The 20,572-nt window shown below is 43.5% G+C and overlaps 1 protein-coding gene across 4 annotated transcripts; it reads left to right on the forward strand.

Moving 5' to 3' along the window:
• Nucleotides 1-3,375: 3,375 nt before the first annotated feature.
• Nucleotides 3,376-18,679, forward strand: Etv3 (ETS variant transcription factor 3). Of its 4 annotated transcripts, none has more exons than XM_042681773.1 (5): nt 3,376-3,512; nt 5,520-5,578; nt 6,130-6,367; nt 7,612-7,727; nt 14,201-18,679. In XM_042681773.1, exons 2-5 carry the CDS (start codon nt 5,533-5,535, stop codon nt 15,334-15,336), a joined length of 1,536 nt encoding a protein of 511 aa, XP_042537707.1. In that variant the 5' UTR covers nt 3,376-3,512; nt 5,520-5,532; the 3' UTR covers nt 15,337-18,679. The 4 variants fall into 4 exon arrangements, with proteins under 4 accessions (XP_042537707.1, XP_042537705.1, XP_042537708.1 ...); XM_042681771.1 differs by having other exon boundaries at nt 5,523-5,578; XM_042681774.1 differs by lacking the exon at nt 3,376-3,512 and adding an exon at nt 4,362-4,855.
• Nucleotides 18,680-20,572: the final 1,893 nt, after the last annotated feature.

The raw sequence follows: 20,572 nt of genomic DNA on the forward strand, positions 1-20,572 counted from the left end.
CAAGTGAGATCTCAAGGCTATAAGCTCAAGCTTAGAAGGGATAGGCTATTCAGGAAGGGTTTTTTGAAAGAAAAATAAGTTTTAGAAGTTCTCTTTTTGGGGGGGATGGGTGGGATGTGAGGTGCTGATCCTGGGGCTTGAACTTAGGACCTGAGCACTGTTCCTGAGCTTCTTTGCTCAAGGTTAGCACTCCATCACTTGAGCCATAGCTCCACTTCTGGCTTTTTTGGCAGTTAATTGGAGATTAGGAGTCTCACAGGTTTTCCTGCCCAGGCTGGCTTCCAACTACAATCCTCAGATCTCAGCCTCCTGAGTAGCTAGGATTACAAGCAAAGGCCATGGATACATGGATTCTCTTTTCTTTTTAAAACTTAACAGAAAAGTCAGGTATCGTTTTTACATGCTTGTATTCCCAGCACTTGGGAAGCTGAGGCAGGAAGACCACAAGTTTGAGGCCACTCTGGGCTACAAAGCAAGACCTTGCCTAGATAACATAAAATAGTTGTGCTGCAGTGAGAGTAGTGCGTGGTTCAAAACAGAAACTTATCCTGGATACATGGAACAATTATAAAGTGTGGGAGTGGTAGGAGGGCAATGGCAGTGGACAAAGAGGGCTCTGAGCAGGTGGAAACTCAAGAGAGATTACAACCTGTCCTGACTCCTAGGCTGTGCCTAAAGGTTTCCACCCCCATGCTTAAAGCAGGCACATGTCCTCCCCACTTCTGGAGTACAAAGAATCTTCAACTTAGGAAAGCCTGTTTGCAGCAGATGCAGAAGACAGCAGTGCTGTGGTAGAGGAGATGCTGGATAGGGACCTTGGTATGTTGGGCAAGAAGTCCCCAGCCATCTGAGCCTCCCCAGACTCCATCCCTACAGGACAAATCCCAGTACACAGCTCATCTACCCAGACCGACACATTGTTAGGGATGTACCAGTCTGCAAATTCACCCGTGGAGTTTCAGGCCAGTGACTAGATTCTCGGCGTAAAAACTCCACGTTGAGTTGTCCTGGGGTATAAACATTTCTCAATATACCAATTTAAATTCCAACCTGTTTATCTCTGCTGTGTTTACTCAAATCATCCTTTGTGACCCTAACTAGCTATAAAAAGCAGCAACAGAGAACCTCTAGGAGTCTAGTAAAAACTACATTCAGAAAGAGTCCCTAAACTCTGGCTCCTAGCTTGCTGTAGATCATAGAGATCCTTGGATTTAACAGTGCTGCCTCTTACCAGGACCATTTGAACTGTGAACAAAAAGATTGGCAATTGCAGTTTCTGAATAAACTACTTAGTTTCCATCACTCTGGTTTCTGAGTTAACACTAAAATTTGTATGGTTTGAAAAGTTCAAAATCTTTATGATAATTATTTTTCTTCCTGGTACTGGGGCTTGAACTCAGGGCCTACACGTTCTTTTTAGCCTTTTCTGCTCAAGGCTGGTGGCCTTCCACTTGAGCCACACCTCCACTTCTTTCCAGTCCTGGGGCTTGAACTCAGGGCCTAGGCATTGTTCTGAGCTCTTGTGCTCAAGACTAGCACCCTACCACTTGAGCTACAGCACCATTTCTGGCTTTTTCTGTTTATGTGGCACTGAGGAATTGAACCCAGAGCTTCATGCATGCTAGGCAAGCACTCTACCACTAAGTCCCATTCCCAGCCCCTCCACTTCTGATTTTTTGGTGGTTAATTAGAGATAAGAGTCTTATAGACTTTCCTGTCTGAGCTGGCTTTGAACCTCAATCTGGAATAAAGAGAAGTATAGGCATGAGCCACTGGTAACTGGCCCTGATGATTCTTAGAATTACTTTTGCCACTGTTTATTCACCTGCTATATTTACAATGTGTCATTCTCTTGTCTTAAGCACTCTACACATATTAACACATCTAACACTAATAAGAGGTACCTACAGAAGGAAAGGGTTACATTGTCCAAAAAGACATGTACTCATTACCTGACTTATGTAACTGTAACCTCTCTGTGCATCACCTTTATAGCAATTTTAAAAAACACAAGAAAAGAGATATGCACAGCACCTACTATAAAATAAGTTACCTATAGACAGATACAGATGTCTTCATGAGTCTTCACCAGTTTTATCTTCAAACAAGACACTAAAGAAACAAAGTAATAAAGCTAGTGTTGAAGACATAAGGGCTCAATTGTAACCTCCATGTTTTAGTTAGTCCCCCGATATTTTGATCTGTTCAACCAAATGTGTCCAAACAAATGTCTTACATTTACATGGAAGAGAGACCATTTTTACACTCAAAGAACTCATGGGATACTTACAGAAACTAGTAATCCTCTCTCTGATACTTAGTTTTTTCTCATTTCATAATAGGATTACCTATTATGAAAAAACCTGTGTTGCCAATGCTATTATTATTTAAACAAGTAAGGCAATTTCAGTCTAAAAAGGGGACCAACCAGTAGTGAGTGGAAGCAAACTGTTTTAACAACTAATGGAGGTATTTTCGTGTTTTATGGACAGGCAGACAAGACTAAAAAAAAAAGTGCTATTAGGTAAACACACACACATTAACTTTTTATTCTAACTAATCTCCTTACTTGACCCCATTCTTTGCCTCTGGACACCCATTTGATTTTGGACACAAAACTGAAATGCTTGGATACTGTTTGGTATCGTGCCATTTTTTGTAAGCCTTAAAGTTTTGCTTCAAACAAGCTATTGGAACTGCATGAATAAAAGGAAAGGAAAGAAGGACTTGAATGCTTGGATCAGGACAAGCTAAGTGCTGAGTGAGGAGACAGAGCCAGGTCTTCACGATGGGGGGATGAGGAAGACGTGGAGGAGCAAAGTGCTCCCAGCTCCTTTAAACGAGCGCGGAAGGACCCCTCTGCGGCGAGAAAGATCAGGAGGATCAGGAGGCTGCGTGGGGGCCCGAGGGCCCTCCTTCCCCGGTAGGGCGCTCACGTCTGGAGGCTGGGGAAGCCGGGGATCTCTCTCCTGGTGCTCTAGCTCTGTGGGGTCTGCGCGGACTCCTTCTGTGGGACGTGGGGCCGATACACAGCGCACCATAGACCCCGCCCCGGGCCCTCAGCAGCCGCCAAGCCACTGCGCAGGACCCGGCAGACCCCTCTGCCCTTAGCCCCAGCAGCCAGGGTGCCAGCGTCGCCGGCTGGAGGGCTGGCCGCGAACGTATTGCGTGCGTGCGTGCGTCACGTGTCCCCGCAGCGTGACGCACGCGGCGGCGCACCGGGCGGAGGCGCGGGACGCGGCGGCGTGAGGAGCACGCAGGGGGGCGGAGTGCGGGCGGAAGTCGGCGTCTGCGGAAAAGGAGAAAGGAAAGGGAGACGCAGCAGGGCGCGGCGCGGCGCGGCGAGGCCCCGAAGCCGGCGGGAGGGCGGGCGCCGCCTCCTCCCCCGCCCTCGCTGTAAGCATGGAAGTGACGAAAGCAGACGAGGAGGTCACTTCCTGCTGGGGTGGATGAGGAGGAGCTGGAGGCGCCGCGGAGGAGACCGGACTGAAGACCGACCGTGCCGGGCTGAGGTGAGTTAGCTGGCTCCGTCGCGGTCGCCGCCCCCCCCCCCTCACTTCCCAGCCAGTATCCGGGACCCCGGTGGAGACGGTGTCCCTGAGGCTGGGACCACCAGCCAGGCTGTGCCACTCCTGCCGGGCCTCGCCCCGGGCGAGGAAAGAGGGGGCCGGCGTCTGAGGGGCGACAGGACCCGGGGCTGCATTGGTCCGGGGAGGCCCGGCGGGGAGACCCGGGGAACGGAGGCTCCGGGACTGGGAACTGCGTGCGTGGTCCCCAGCGCCCAGCTGGCCGTGTCTCATTTCGTGAGGGAATGGTCGCGATCGGAGGCAGGGGCCGGGGAGCTACGGTTTGCAGAACTGAATTCGAGTAAGCGGAGTGTTGTCGGGGCGAATTTGTTTTTTAAAAAAAAAGCCTGTAGAGACACCTCGGATCTCCTGTGCTGCTTTATACTCCGGAGCTGCAGTATCGAGAGAGGGATTCCAGATCAGTGTCGTCACTAGGATATGGATCCCCCGCGATCCTGCTGGTTGAAGGGTATACCCTGTAACGGGATAAAGGCCCCGCGATCCGGCCCAGCAGTGTAGAGTTAGGGGCGTCCCGGGCTCGCAGCCTCCTGGAGCCGTGGGGGAAATTAATGTTTTTCCTCCCTCATCCTCACGGAAATGGCAGAGGAAGCTCCTGCCTCAGCCTCTGGTGCCTTGTTATTGTATCGTGTGTGTGTGTGTGTGTGTGTGTGTGTGTGTGTGTGTGTGTATTTTCTCCTTAGGGCTATTTATCTTATTGTATCGTGTGTGTGTGTATTTTCTCCTTAGGGCTATTTATCTTATTGTATCGTGTGTGTGTGTGTGTGTGTGTGTGTGTGTGTGTGTGTGTGTATTTTCTCCTTAGGGCTATTTATCTCATCTTCAGCCGGTGGTAGTTTTATGGACTGAAATGTACTGGTCTCCTTAATGTGTGTGTTGAGAAAGAAAATCCACAGTCTAGAGGAATCCTAAATTAGTTGAAATTTACAAGATTAGGAATTTGTCCCCACCCCACCCTGGGGCCACTGAGGTATCTACATTCCCTCCTGACCTGCTCTTGTGGGTGCTGAGGGCCTGTCATCCACCCTGGGGAACAATGAGGGTAAATCTGCCCTCCTGCCCCCAGATCCCTCTGGCAGTTTCACCCTACTCTCTTTACTGCTGGACTGACTGACACGGAGCTGCTGGCTGCTGCGAACAGGAAATTTATTGAGGAACTATAAATCTGGATGGAATGAATTCAAATCAGAGCAAGACAATGCTCTTCAGCCAGAAGATCCCCAGAAATGCCTGCTTTCTCCACTCCTCCTTCCGTATAAAAGGGATTACATGTAAAAAAAAAAAATCCTCCAAAAAACCGTTTTTTTGAGAGTGTTTCTTGTAAAGTGTCTGTACACTTACTTCCGGTATCCTGGAGTGTTTTTTTTTTTAGGGGGAGGGGACAGTTTCTGAGTAGGAGGAGATTTCTTCCATCTCAAATAATTTAGTAAAAGAAATCAAAATCAGATGTTCATTCTGGAGTGGGAATGAGATGCATTTGTATTTTTTCACCCTTTAAAGGAGTACATCTGGGTGATCTCAGGCTTGTGTTTCTTGGCATCTTGATTTGTCTAGTAATAGAAGACAAACTGACTTGTTTCTGCTGCCTCTTTGGACCCATTTCACTGCATCCTTCCTTTTATTTATTTATTGATTTTAACATTTGAAGGGTTGGTCAGGAGGAAAAAAAGCAAATATTAAGGACAGTGTTTACACTTTGTGGTTTAAAGTCAGGTGAGAGATAATTATGGCTTTTGAGGCTGATGACCTGAGGACCATCATTGGCTGACTTGAGGATTAGCAATTTGGAAGTGACATGTTTGAAGGACAATCTTGTATAAGGAAGGAAGAATGGGGTAAAGGAAGTCTGAGAAAAGGGAAAAGGCTATGCCAGAAAAAAGCTCAGGAGGGTAATACATAGTAACACAAAGTAATTGTGTGGCTTGTGTCTCTCAGCAGGAGGGTGAAAATGAAAGCAGGCTGTAGCATCGTGGAAAAGCCAGAAGGAGGTGGAGGTGAGCAGAAGTTAATGACTCTGATGTACCTGGAATGTCCCTTAGTGGTTCCTGTTCTCTCTGCTTGGGCTCAGCTCAAGAAAGTTAGACCATGATTGACAGCTTGCATCTTATGGATGTGTACTGAATGTGTCTGCTTAAATACACCTGTATCCCTAGTTTTAGTCTCTTCCCTGTTTGAAGACATAACATTCAGCTTGAGGAGGGCAAGATAGGATAAAGATAGAATTCAGCTGTATTTTTTGTAAAATATAATTTATCTTGTTTGGTCCTTTTGTAACTTTGGTGCCCTCATAGAAAGTATGTGTGAGATTTGTAAATATAAAAGGGTATGTTAACTGCCCAGCTTAGATTCAGTGATTATCACAAGGATGGGTATTTTCTCTGACCTTTACTCTCCTGTTAGCCCTGGTTACCCCAGCTGCCTGGGTGTTTATGGCATGTTTGCAAAGCACTCTCGAAATTCTGAGCAGTGGAATGTGGAGTTGGGGGTTCTGGTATGTGTGTACCTAGCTCGTGACTTCTTTGATCTCACCCTTTTCACATTAAAGGGTATCAGTTTCCAGACTGGGCCTACAAAACAGAGTCATCCCCAGGCTCCCGGCAGATCCAGCTGTGGCACTTCATCTTAGAGCTGCTGCAGAAGGAAGAGTTTCGCCATGTCATTGCCTGGCAACAGGGAGAATATGGAGAATTTGTCATTAAGGATCCAGATGAGGTGGCCCGACTCTGGGGCCGCAGGAAATGCAAACCACAGATGAATTATGACAAGCTGAGCCGGGCCCTCAGGTGAGAGAAAGGTTTCCCAGAATTGTGATGTTAACAGATTGGAAAAGAGGACCACGCAGTTTGGTGAACCTTAGATAAAAAGAGTATCAGGTAATAAGCAATTACAAAATTATAGTGAATAATGTGTAGCTTTAGAGTGGGAGTGGAAGAGGTGTTGAATCCAAGTAGTGCAGGCACAGGAGGAGAAAAGGCATATCTTTGGTTATATGTAGGAGGGAATTCCAGTGTAGCTGGCACTGGATCCTGATAGACAGCCCATCTTGCTCCTGTAGTGGGCGAGCGTGTATGGTGAGACATGGATTGGAGCTCCTTTTTAATCCGGAGGATTAGCTGAGATTTCCTTATAGGGAGTTTATTGGAATTTCTCTTACTGGGCTCACCCAAAAGAGGTTAGGAAGGAGGGAAGCTAGCACAGGAAGGCTTGTTCACATAGCTATCTACCCAGATACTCTATATTTAGGCTCAGTTGTCAGTCCACTGGTTACCCCATATTTATGGGGTAAAGAACAATCACTATAAATTCTCTCAGCTATTCTTTTCCCTTGGTCAGTTTTTATATTTCATGACTCTGCCCCTCAAGAGACCAGAGGCAGTTTATGACCTGTACTGTTTAATAGAAGCCATGCTAGGGATCCAGGTATATTGGCATTCCCTGCTTTCTTCATTCTTAGACCCTTGAGTTTAAAATCTGTGCAGTAACTTTGTAGTAATGTCCCACATCCCTTTTGAATGTTTAAGGATGAAAAGACCAAGACAACTGTTTAGATATCTCACTGGCTATCATAAATGATTCTATGTTCCTTTGTACGTTGCACTTATATCTCCAGACTAACTACATCAGGTCTCCCAAAAGACTTGCCTGACCCCCACTAGACAAGACAGAAAGAAACTAAACTACACAGTTAGCATAAACTACATCGCAACTTGCAGTACAATAAGAAGGAAGTGAACTGTAGAATTGAGGTTATAGAGATGGACAAAAGTAGAGTTAGGTTAGGTGACTGGGTCTTTAAAGAAAGGATACTTTGAAAAGCTCTCACCAGATAGTTTAGCTGAAAATTGAATGACAAAAGTAAGTTCTTCTTCCTTGTCCTAGCTGTAATCTGAGGACCAGGCCACAAAGAAACAATAAGGAGGTTTGCTAGTTATATTGAGAGCCAGAATTATTGGTCTTAGTGATTACTTAAGTTTATTAGAAGCTGTCAATGGCTAGAAGATAAACTGAGTGTGTTCCAATTTTACAGATACTATTACAACAAGAGGATTCTTCATAAAACAAAAGGGAAAAGATTTACTTATAAATTTAACTTCAATAAGCTGGTGATGCCCAACTACCCGTTCATCAACATTCGGTCAAGTGGTAAGATGCAAATCCTTTGAGAATGTATTTTGAATTAAAAAGAGAACTTTAAAAACCAAACTCTAAGACTTGGCATGTTTAAGGGAATTTTAAAAGTTCTTGTGGTAGATTAATCAGTGTTCTTTTAAGTCTCCCCTTTCATCTCCTAAAGGGAGTAATAGAATTTGTGATACCAAGGTGGATTTGTTCATTTGGAACTTTTTTCCCCTCCATATTATTTGCAATCTCCTACACTATCCTGTTTAGAAATGGGGTTCCATAGGGTTGTGTTGATTTTTTAGCTCAGGACTCAGTACAAACACTTCCGATTTTCTATGAAACTATCAGGCTCTTCTTTATCAAGTGAATCTCATCAAAACCACAGCATCCTTCATCAGAGAACTGGAGGTTCACATGTTTGCAGTGAAAGGCAGTGTCTTTGATCTGTACCAGCAACTCAAGAGAACTAGGCACTGGGGTTACTTAGCCTTATGTGCTGTAAATGTAACAGGGCTTCCCCTCTAACTCACTGGGTTACAGCTTTCCATCCCAGCTCATAGAAGCTTTAGGTCTTCTTTCTGTTTTTTAATTAGATGTATAAGGGGGAGGTTCATTGTGCCATTTCCATGCATACAGATAATATATGTTTTCCCCAGGACTGCCTCTTTTTTAAAATTAATTTGTTATTGTTATTATAAAGGTGGTGTATGGAGGGGTTACAGTTAGATAAGTTAGGTGAAGAGTACATTTCTTTTTGTTGTTTTTTTTTTTTGGGGGGGGGTCCGGTCGTGGGGCCTGAACTCTAGGCCTGGGTGCTGTCCCTCAGCTCTTCATGAAGCTCAAGGCTAGTGCTCTACCACTTGAGCCACAGAGCCACTTCTGGCTTTGTTCTTTTTGCTTATGTGGTGCTGAGGAATCGAACCCAGGGGCTCATGCATGCAAGACAAGCGCTCTACCACTGAGCCACCTTCCCAGCCCGAGTACATTTCTTTTTGGACAATGTCACATACATATAATATACGTTCTCCCCAGGACTGCCTCTCTTGGTCGAGAAGGCAGTATTGTTAGTGTGTATGGTTGTTTAGGGGAGGGGCATTAAAAATGAAAATTATCCCTACCCTTGCCTCAAAAAAATAGATTGTATTTAGTTATTTTTGACCAGTTCATCCTTACTCTGTCTTTGAGGGCTTGTTAAGGCAAAAAAAAAAAAAAAAAAAAAGATCATGATTCTGAAGTAAATACAACTTCTCAGAAAAGTTGGAAGAAACTGCAAAATTAGAACGGGGGTGTAGTTGAGAGAATATAATGCTAAGATATACTGCAGATATGTAATTACTACACTCAACAAGTTAGGGCAGTTTCAGCTTGACTCTGCTATCATTACAGTTCCATCTCTCCTTTTGTAACCACTCCCTCCTGTCCCTGGGGCATGCATTTAAAAAAAAAAGTGGTATTGGAATGCATCTCTCTAATTACAACCTGTTTTCTTTCCTTGTGCCTGAGGGAGCGGCATTAGGAAATCAGACCTGTCTGGCCACTAGAATCTTGTTTCCTCTATTTCTCACTATTGACCCTTTCCCTGTGTACCTTTAGGAATTAAGACTTTTTACATAGGTAATGGATAGGAATCAAGACCAACAACTTTAAAGAATGTATTGATACTCATACCCCTCATCCCAAATACTATATTGGTCTGATTCTTATTTGATCCATTTTCTGTTGGTTGAAAAATCTTAAAGTCCAGCTACCTCAACAACCTGAAATGGGGTATCTTATCAGCTCCTGGGAGTAGTGTGGTTTTCCAGGGCAAGGACTCTCTGAAGGCTGTGGTCTGGAGACCTAACTAGTGGTTTTGACACACACCCGTTCTACCAATTGAATCAACCCAAAAGTCACAATGAGTGTCTGGGCTATAGCTCAGAAGAGTATGCGCCTCTCATTCTTAAAGGCTGAGGTACAATAATCACGTAAAAAAAAAGTTACAGGGAAAACAAAAAGAGTTTACCTTTCTTTCTCAAAAGTATATATTGGTTACTCACATCTTAGGTACAAGTAATTCCAAAGAACCAGAGTTACTTACTTATAGTGAATTTTATCCACAGAGGCTGTGCTTAGCTTTTATGATGACAAAGAGTATAAAATGTATTAAGCATGTACTTAGTCAAGGTACTTTTGCTGAGTGGTTTGGTGAGTTATCTCATTCTATCCTTTCTACTATGGTAAAGTACAAATGATCTGCTGAGACAATTTCTGACTGAATAGTGACTGTGACTATATATCATACAAATTCTTCCTCTAAATTGGGATTCATTTATTAGTTCAATAAATAATTTGCAAGTCCTAAAGGCACAAAAAGATTATGGGGGAATTTAGTGTTTAACAGGAGAGGCAGTATGTATTTGCTTTAAATGCAAATGTGAAATGTGAACATTTCACTCCAGAAAGTAGTCTATATAGATTTAGATCTCAAAGCCAAAGACATCCTCTCTATAGGAAGGTTGATAGAATGGGGCTATTTTGGTGTCTTTCAAAAAAAGAAAAAAAAAGGATATTTACTCATTGTAATATAGTCAAGTAATGCAAAAGTTTATTGAGTAACAGGGTAAACATTTGTATTTTTTTCTTTCCCTTAGTCTTATTACTGTTAACAGTTTAGGGTAGAGAAATTATCGTGTAAATAATGTTGAAATAACTTCTATAAATCATGCAAGGTGGCACATACCTGTAAATCCATAATCCCAGTTCTTGAGAACTAAGGTAGGAGGATTGAGTGTTTAGGTCCAGTCTGGTCTACATAATGGGAGCCTGTCTCAAACAACAACAACAAAAAAAAAAAAACATGGGCTGGGAATGTGGCTTAGTGGTAGAGTACAATTCCTCAGTCCCACATGAACAGAAAAAGCTGGAAGTGTCACTATGGCTCAAGTGGTAGAGTGCTAGCCTTGAGCACAGAGAGGCTCAGGGGCAGTGTCCACACCCTGAGTTCAAGCTCAGGACTGGCAAAAACAACAACAGTACTTTATATACAGTATCCCATTTTTATCACTAAAAACATCCTATGACAATATTAAGGTATATTTAAATATTTAATTGTGTTTGCATAAAAAGATAACTAGTGAAAGTGGTTACTTATCAACAGGTGGACAGATAGGGGCTTGAGATCTCTTCCATCTATACCTCTCATTGTCCACCTATCCTCACCTCATTATTTATTTTCATTTTGGAGAAATTCAAACCTACAGGAAAATTTGGTTAAAAACAGTGAACACCCATCTGTCCTTAGATTCACTAAATGGTTAATGTTAAAGCCACATTTGTTTTATCTCTTTCTATTTATATATACTTTTTAAATCTTTTGAGATTAAATCACAGACATCCTGGCACTTCACCCCCATGTACTTCAGAATGTATCTCCCAGGAGCAAGGACATTCTTTTCTTTAACCACAATAACATTACCACACCCAGGAAGTTTAACATTGCTCTAATACTGTTACCTCAATACATTTTTGAATGAGGTATGCCTTTCCTTTAGACTTTGAACCATAATGATTATCTAATAAATTATTTTAACAATTGATTATGCACTGGTACTATTCCAAGGGCTTCATAAATATTAACTTTTTTTATTTATTTTATTTTGACTTTTTTGCCAGTCCTGGGTTTGAACTCGGCCTGAGCACTGTTCCCTAGCCTCTGTGTGGTCAAGACTAGCACAGTGTCATTTCCGTTTATGTGGTACTGTTTATGTGGTATTTCTGTTTATGTGGTAGTGAGCAATCGAACCCAGAGTTTCATGCATGCTAGGCAAGCACTCTACCACTAAGCCACATTCCCAGCCCCAAATATTAACTCCTCAAAACATTAGACTTGGTCCTATTACTATCTGTTTTTCAGGTAAGGAAATAGGCATACAGATGTAAATTGTCTAGAGGCACATGACTGGGACCAGGATTCGAGCTTATGCAAAGACATTATTTTCCTTTTTCCCATTTTTTTGCAGAGGATATTTAACTCTGGCTACAAGGTAGAAGATGCTAGAAATAAGATTCAGAGCCAGATTTTTTTTTTCAGTTCTACTATTTGAGTCTCATAGAAATGATCGTCTTTTTTTTGGTCGGCCGTGGGGCTTGAACTCTGGGCCTGGGTGCTGTCCTTCAGCTCTTCAGCTCAAGGAGAGCGCTCTCCCACTTGAGCTACAGCGCCACTTCGGGTTTTCTGGTGGTTTATTGGAGATAGGAGTCTCACGGTCTCTCCTGCCCGGGCTGGCTTTGAACCGCGATCCTCAGATCTCAGCCTCCTGAGTAGCTAGGATTACAGGCGTGAGCCACCAGCGCCCGATGAAATGATCGTCTTTTAAGAGCAACAGTATTTGTCATTTTTTGGCAGCAAACTCCATTGTAAACAGAATTTTAGCTCTGAACTCTTAAGATGTAATACATAAAAGTGGGGAGCAGGGGCTTGGAATGCATATAAGAATGCATATAAGTTAGGGGTTTGAACTCAGGGCCTAGGCATGTATGTACTCTTGAACTAAAAATCAAGAGTCATACACCTATAATCATAGCTACTCAGGAGGCTGAGATCTGAAGGTTATGGTTCAAAGCCAGCCTGGACAGAAAAGTCCATGAGGCTTTTATCCCAGTAAACTACTCAAAGAAGGTGAAAGGCATTGTGGCTCAAGTGGTAGAGCACTAGGCACTAGCTCAGGGACAGAACCCAGACCCAGAGTTCAAACCATAGGACCAACAAACAAACAAAAAAAAGAGTCAAAACAATCAAAAAGGTTACCAAGGTAGGTTTTTAGTCACTGTAGTAAGTTGAAAGAAGAGGTCATTTTGCCCTGGTACTCTCGGCCTATTTAAATACTATTCAAGGTTATCTGTCTGTTTTTCTGGGTTGAGATTAAATCAGAGGCCATTTTAGAAGTATTGTAGAACAGTTTTCTGTGGAATATCAGTTCAGGAAATGCTCTTCTAGCACATTGTGACTTGTCAAACATAGAAAGCTACAGTCTTGTATGTATCAGCCAACTCCAGTCAAGTCTGAGAGTGACTCTTAGACCAACAGTAGAAAACGTATGCCAGACACTGGTGGTACACAATGTAATCTTAGCTACTCAGGAGGCGGAGATCTGAGGATTGCCGTTTGAAGCCAGCTCAGACAGGAAAGTCCATGAGACTCTTATCACCAAAAAAGTCTTAAGTGGTGCTGTGGCTCAAGTGGTAGAGTGCTAGCTTTGAGCATTAAAAAAATAAAATAAAGCTCAGAGACAGCACTCAGGCTGAGAATTCAAGCCCTAGGACTAGCACACTCGTGTGGGAGCAATTACGAACCACACTTTTTGTTTCCTTTCCACGACCACTATACTTAGACTGATTTTTTTTCTTGTTTATTTCTTGTCCCTTTTGTCCTTTTACCTTCTCCTTCAGGGTGTAAAGCAACCCGACATCATCATCATAGTGGAAGCCACTGGCACCTCCCAGGAACCTGAAGGGTCCCTGTGGCCTCCAATAGCAAAACTTTCTCAGTTCATATTTAGGGCTTTGTGGGGAAGCTGAGAACTTGAGAGCCCTTCAAATTGGTATGATCAACACAATAATAGTTTCAGGTTTAGCAGTGGAATTTGAGAGAGTGAGAATAGATCCTAGATTTTCTCCCACTCTCCTCAATGCTTGAATGGGAATGGAGATTTTTACCTGACATAGGTAACAGAGAACTTATTAGGGGGAATATCCATTATAAGAACACCAAAAGAGGGCTGGGAAGGCGGCTCAGTGGTAGAGCGCTTGCCTTGCATGCATGAGGCCCTGGGTTTGATTCCTTATCATCACATAAGCAGAAAAAAAAAGCCGGAGTGGCACTGTGGCTCAAGTGGTAGAGTGCTAGCCTTGAGCTGAAGAGCTGAGGACAGCGCCCAGGCCCAGAGTTCAGGCCCCACGACTGGACCCAAAAAAAAAAACAAAAAAAGAACACCGAAAGAACTTAAAAGACATCCTTTTTCCAGTTTTGTTTTTGGGTTTTGTTTTCATTTTGATCTATAGTAGGGCTTGAACTTAGGACCTGGACACTGTCCCTGAACTCTTTTGCTCAAGGCTAGTGCTCTACCGTTTTGAGCCTCAGCACAACTTCAGTTTTCTGGTGGTTGGTTGGAGATAAGGGTCTCATGGACTCTCCTGCCTGGACTGGTTGTCCTCAGGGCTCAACCTCCTGAGTAGCTAGGTTTATAGGCGTGAGCCACTGTCACCCAGCTGTTTTAAACTCAAGGCTGTCTTTGAACTCATTATCCACCCATGTGTTGAGATTATAGGTATATGCCCCTACACCCAGGCTGGTCTGTATTTTCTAACTAGACAGGAAACTATGGGATATGGGTCATTTGGAGTCTTTATTTCCTGCTGCCACTGAAAATTGTACATGGGACTAGCATAGTAAAAGTAATGATAGTGAATGACCAAATGATCGATGCAGTCTTTTGTCTCTTCCACGATCACAGGTGTGGTTCCTCAAAGTGCACCACCAGTGCCAACAGCCTCTTCACGGTTCCATTTCCCACCTCTGGATGCCCATTCTCCACCTGGTGATGTACAGTCTGGGCGGTTCTCTGCTAGCTCCCTAACTGCCTCTGGCCAGGAGTCAAATAATGGCACTGATAGAAAGGTGGAGCTTTCAGAGCTAGAAGATGGCTCAGCTGCTGACTGGCGCCGGGGCGTGGATCTCATGGCCTCCAGGAATGCTGTTGGTGGAGGAGGGATTGGCCATCAGAAACGCAAGCCTGACATAATGCTTCCTCTGTTCACTAGGCCAGGGATGTACCCTGACCCCCACAGTCCTTTTGCTGTCTCTCCAATTCCTAGCCGTGGAGGTGTCCTTAGTGTCCCCATCTCACCGGCCCTCTCCCTGACTCCCACCATCTTCTCCTATAGCCCTTCACCAGGCCTCAGCCCCTTCAACAGCAGTTGCTTCTCCTTCAGCCCAGAGGAAATGAAACACTACCTTCATTCTCAAGCCTGTTCTGTGTTCAATTATCATCTGAGTCCTCGGACTTTTCCCCGCTACCCAGGGCTCATGGTTCCACCACTGCAATGCCAAATGCATCCTGAGGAGTCTACTCAGTTTTCTATCAAGCTGCAGCCCCCACCCATTGGACGAAAGAACCGAGAGAGAGCAGAGAGCACAGAGGAGTCTGCACCTGTCACTGTGCCCACCGTGGCTCCCATTCCTCCTCGAATTAAGGTGGAGCCCACCTCTGAGAAGGATACAGAGGGCCTCGGGCCGTCAGCCCGGGAGAAGGAAGAGCACTCTCAAGATGAGGGCACTGTGCCAAGCAGGACTATAGAAGAGGAGAAAGGTACCATCTTTGCCCGCCCTACTGCCCCACCAGCCTGGCCCTCTGTACCCATTAGTAACCCCAGTGAGGAACCTCCAGAGGTAACTGAAGACAGTGAGGATAGATCAGGCAAAGAACCTAGTGCACCTGAGAAGAAAGAAGATGCCCTAATGCCCCCCAAGCTTCGATTGAAGCGGCGCTGGAATGATGACCCTGAAGCCCGTGAGCTGAATAAGACCGGCAAGTTCTTCTGGAGTGGGGCAGGACCTCGGGGCCTAGCAGCAGCTGCCGCTGATGCTTAGAACTGCAAGTGAGATAGGCGCTGTTTATATTATAATCAAATACATACATGTATTTATGTAGCAAGATTTGGAGGGAGGGGGGAGGGTGTTAGACTGGTTTGATCATTCTGGGGCATAGTCTTGTACTTTTCTGTTGGGGATGGGATGGGAATCTTCTGTTGTAAATTAAGTTGGATGTGAACACACTTTTTTTTTCCTGGGAAGTAGGACACAGAGTATTGAATTGAAAGGGGAAGGAGCCTGTTTCCCATTTGAGGCTTGCACTTCCTGACAAGGAAATATCTAAAGGGCCCAGGTACTTTCTGGTCCCATAACAGTTCAGGTTCTAGACCTCTTTGTTTTCTATATATACATGGAAAGCCATTAATGAGTTTCTTTTGTTCTGAGAGAGATACATAAAAGGGAAAACATTGTAGCTGGGAGAAGTTCAACAGTAAGTATTTTTACCTGAAAATACTCTTTTAATTATTTCAGGGGAAGAATAATAGACTGTCGGTCTTAACTTGGGCAGAGGATGTTCAGGTGTCTCTTCTTTTGTTGTTGTTTGGCATTTTTCATTTCCTTTTTTTAAAATGTTTTCAGGACACGTGAGCATACTGCCAGTTAGGGTAGACTGGGAGGGTGCTGGAGGCCCCTCTCCGCTGCAGGGGGAAGGCGGGAAGTAAGCCTGCCACCCGCTCCTTGGACTTTTCACCCACTTCACCTACTAAGAAGCCATGAAGACTTGTAAACTCTTGTTCAGGGAAGAAAGAAGAGGGCAGGAGGAAGCAACCCAATGCCTTTAAAAACAAAAAATGAAAAAATGGTCATTTTTCTTTTTCCATTGTGGGTTTGGGAAGCCAAACCAAAGTGTGAACAAGTTCATGGAGAAGCCTGACATATGTCTTTACATTGTGTCTGATTCTCTTATTTTCTTAAGTCGAGCCTTAACTATGAACACACTTTAAAGTGATACGGGTCTGTCAACTTAAACCTGTAAAGGATGTGGCCACTGTTGAGATAATCAAGGAATATTCAAACATGGTTAAATTCCTTACTGGTAGTCATTTCCTCTTAATGTTGGAATGGTAGCAAAAGGTAAATTGTGAAGCTGAGGACAGATGCCTGGTAACACAGAAGGTAGCCGCAGGAACAAGTGGAAGTTTGTTGAAACTGTAGGAATGGGTAGAAAGAAGACAGGCAGTTAGATGCTGAGAGGTCTGGTGTGAGGGAAGTCGGTGTCTGTGCTCTTCTGGTGTTGCCATTCATGCCATCCCCCTTTACCCAGCTAGTTCTGAGTCTCCTGGTCAGTTAAATATCCTGAGTCAGACCACTATACAGAAAAGTGAGGAATTATTTCTTTCTGGGAAATTCCCTCCCAGCAAGTTCAAGAGAATGGGAAGATATTTGGTCTAATATGAAGCAAAACACTAGGTAGGACTGGGGGCAGAGAGGCAGCAGCCAGCCTTTGTATGTGCATGTGTACCTCTAGTGTAGTAAAACACCTAGCTGGCTGTGGCCCAGATCCACCTTAACAGGGCAGCAGGGAAGAAAGGGGTGGCATGGGAGTGGCTTCCAGGAATTGAAGAGACTCCTGACTCCTTTGGCCTAAGAAAACTGTATACTAAGTAACATTTGACAGTGGTATTTTACTGGAGTCCATCATGCTTTTTCATGACAAGTGTCCTCACTTAATCCAAATTCCATGAGTGATTTGTCTTTCCCCCAGGAAAGGGACTGAGAATGGTCCCTAATGACTCAGGCTTTGGTCATGCTGCCTTTGTGGTTGTGTTTCCTTCTCTGCACCTCAACTTACCTCTGAATCAGAAAGCAAACCCAGCAGGTAGAAGAAAGCTCTCTGCTAGGTATTGCCCAGTCTAACCAGGGAGGCCAGCTGGACACCCATTGTCCACTAGAGGGGAGGGCCAGCAGGTGTCTGTATGAACTCAGGAATAGAAACATGGGGCCTTTAAAATAAGAGGGAGAAAAATCCATGTTACATACCTGTAACCCCCTAGAACCCAAGTGCCAGAATTAATTCCTAGATGCTGCTTCTGAAGAAAAAGTCACTGCTTTTACACTTGAAAACACACTCAAAATATGTTCAACTCCATGAAAAACTTTTTTTTTTTTTTTTTTTTGGATTTAAGAAATTGTTTGCTGTTTAACTGTTTCCTTTGATTGCCATTCCACCAGTGTTTGTTGATTTGCACTGCACACTGGGGGTGGGGGTGGAGCTTCTTAAACAGCTGAACCATGGGCTTGCTCAGGAAGTGGACTGGGGAATGTGCAGGTCGTTGATATTTCCTCTGGCAAAAGAGTCTTTTATCTCCCCAGCCCACTCCTGGCAGCACCTGTCACTAACCTGGTACAAGGCAGATTTTTCCCTTCCATGAGCATCTCATCACTGCCCGACAGCAGATGGAAAAAGGGGGGACAAAAGCCAGACCTACTTCCCTCTCCCTCCATTTTTCCAGTTTTGCTGTGCCAAATGTTTAGGAGTTTGCAAATATAAATTATTGAAATTTCATTAATCAAGAACTTGTTCATGTAAAAAGTTTGCTTTTTTAGCTATAGGAAGGAAACAGTAGAGATCTCTTAAGGGCATCCAGCCTTGCTGAGCTCACCTTTTTTCCTGAAGGGTTAGGAGTAAAATGTCAACATCCCAAGTCCCTTCACCCCAGTTTTTAAGCTGTACTACATTAAACCCAGCTCACTAATACAGGGAATTACCACACCCTAATGATCCATGGGCCAAGAAACTTCCAAAAGCATTAAAAAAGATGGTTGAAGTATATCACTTCTCACCAAGTGAGTAGTCAGTTGGCTGTCCCTTGTTTTTTTAATTTATTCTGTAATTATGTTTGTGCTTTTTGTTTTTATAAACAGTAATGGATCATATATTTTTATGTGGTTTAAAAGAAAACTTTGATTCAGTCTTTGAAGAATTGTTCCATTTTTAGTTTCTTCTTGAGGAAAAAAGTTATCAGTTAATTTGTTCTGAAATAGTTAGGCATTCTTTGAGTTATAAAATTGTGATGCAGGGATTTGTGAATAAGACATTCATGTGTGAAAGGTAACCACTAGTTACCCACATAAGCAGAATAAAGTGTGTATATGTACATAAAATGTAAGTAATTTTAACTCCATTGTGCAGTGCCTTTTAGATGTTCCGCTTTCTATACAGTCTCCAAATTTTTGCATATATATTATATATATGATGTAATGTTATAGAAATATATGTATAATATACATATTTTTTTCCAGGGGTATCTGATAGCTCTGTATTTTGTTATGGAAGTTGAAAGAAAAAAAAGTATTTTACCTCAGAAATTAAAGTTAAATAAAAAGTACTTTTAAGTAATGTTTGTAAGTGATGATTTTGTTGTTCATAACATGCTTGTGTCAGGGTGATCATGGCAGAGAATTTACCAAGTCCATGCTAGGTCACACCACCACCACACTTTTTCATCCTGTTGTATGAGAGCCAACATAGTGAGGGTTAGGTCTCTCTAACAGTGTTAGAACTTGTTGGTTTCCTCCAGTGAGTCACTACTACTAGATAAAGGAAACCAAAGCCAGGGACCCAAGTTAGAAGAACATGTCTCAAGAAATTTTCCTAGGAGGATCAAGGTTCCAGGCCAGCCTGGGCAGAAAAGTCTGAGAGCTTGATGAAGTGATCCCAGCAATGATGGTAAGCCTAAAATAGGTGGTCTCAGTCCAGGCAGGGATCAAGACCCTATCTCAAAAATAAGGCAAAACAGGCACTGGGGGGTCACACCTGTAACACTCACTAGGAAGTTTGAGATCTGCGGATTGTGATTCAAAGAGCCAGAGCAGAGAAGCCCATGATACTCTATCTCCAGTTTAAAAAAAAAAAAAAAAGTAGATCTGTATCTCAACTGCTGGCTTTGAGCAAAAATCAGGGACAGTACCAGGGTCCTGAGTTCAAGCTCCGGGACTGGCACAAAACTAAAAAAAAATAACAGGCAAAGCAAGGCTGGAGGAAGGACTGTAGATCTACAAATGTGCAAATGTACAAGACAGGCAAGTCTAGAGACCAAACAGATTTGTGGTTGCTAGAGTAGGGAGTTACCCTTTGCTTTAAGGATGGTAAGAATGTGCAGGATTCAGACAGTTGCAGAATTTGAATATAACCAGTGAATTATAACAGCTCTGAAAACGTGAATGTTAAAATGAGTTATATCTCAATAAAGATGGATTTTCTTGGTTTGGTTTTGGTTTTTTTGTTATTTTTTTTTTTTTAGTAGGCAAGCCAGTACCAGGGAAACATAATAATTCCCAGTAGAGAACAAGATTCCAGAGAGATGGAGGGGATCTGGATATTGAATGCCATATAATCAAACTTTTAAGGAAAATAGTATCAGGTAGTAATTTCATTTTGCCCGTGGGAGATAGGAAAAGTGATTTTTCTGAAAGTCCCAACGTTCCCTGTGTCAAATTCATTCAGTAATTAGGTAGAACTGGGTGGTAAAGGAGATGCAGGTAAAGGTAAATGGATAAGATCTGGTGTGGAACAAGCCTAAGATGTTTGCAGTTTATTCTGCCAGCAGTAGCCACATCTATTGTCTTACGACAATTTGTGCCTCCTGCTTCTCCCTCAATACTGAAAGCAAAGGTAGGCTTGTTTTAGGAACAAGTGTGCACCTCATGTTCATATCAGGATCCTAGATGACAGGTTGCTCCCAATTGTATGGTGTTATGGAATTCAAGGGGGGAGAGTGATGATGAGCCGAGGGAAGGGAGGGGGTAGGAGGTATAGCAGGCAATGAGAAGATTGGAAAGGCCATTGGCTCTTCATGGTTAGGGACCAAAAGCCTTCAGTGGCTCTCAGTTGTTTCACTGATAACCATGTTTAGCATATCCTGGAAGGCCTTTCATTGGACTGCTTCCAGCCTCATCCTTTACCTGGACACACAGACATTCTCTTGGTTATCCAAAGCCTAAAGACTTTTTTTTTTTTTTTTTTTTTTAGCAGTCCTGTGCCTAGCACTCTACCACTCTGAGCCACAACACCACTTCTGGCTTTTTCTGTGTATGTGGTACTGACTAATTGAACCCAGGGCTTCATGCATGCTAAGCAAACATTCTACCACTAAGCCACATTTCCAGCCCAGCCTAAGGACTTTTTTTTTTTTTTTTGTCAGTCATGGGGCTTGAACTTTAGGCCTGGGCACTGTCCCTGAGCTCTTCAGCTCAAGGCTAGCACTCTACCACTTGAGCCATAGCGCCACTT

The sequence above is a fragment of the Dipodomys spectabilis genome, unplaced genomic scaffold (assembly GCF_019054845.1).
Source record: "Dipodomys spectabilis isolate Male_0828 unplaced genomic scaffold, ASM1905484v1 ptg000069l, whole genome shotgun sequence".
In the NCBI taxonomy this organism is placed as follows: domain Eukaryota; kingdom Metazoa; phylum Chordata; class Mammalia; order Rodentia; family Heteromyidae; genus Dipodomys; species Dipodomys spectabilis.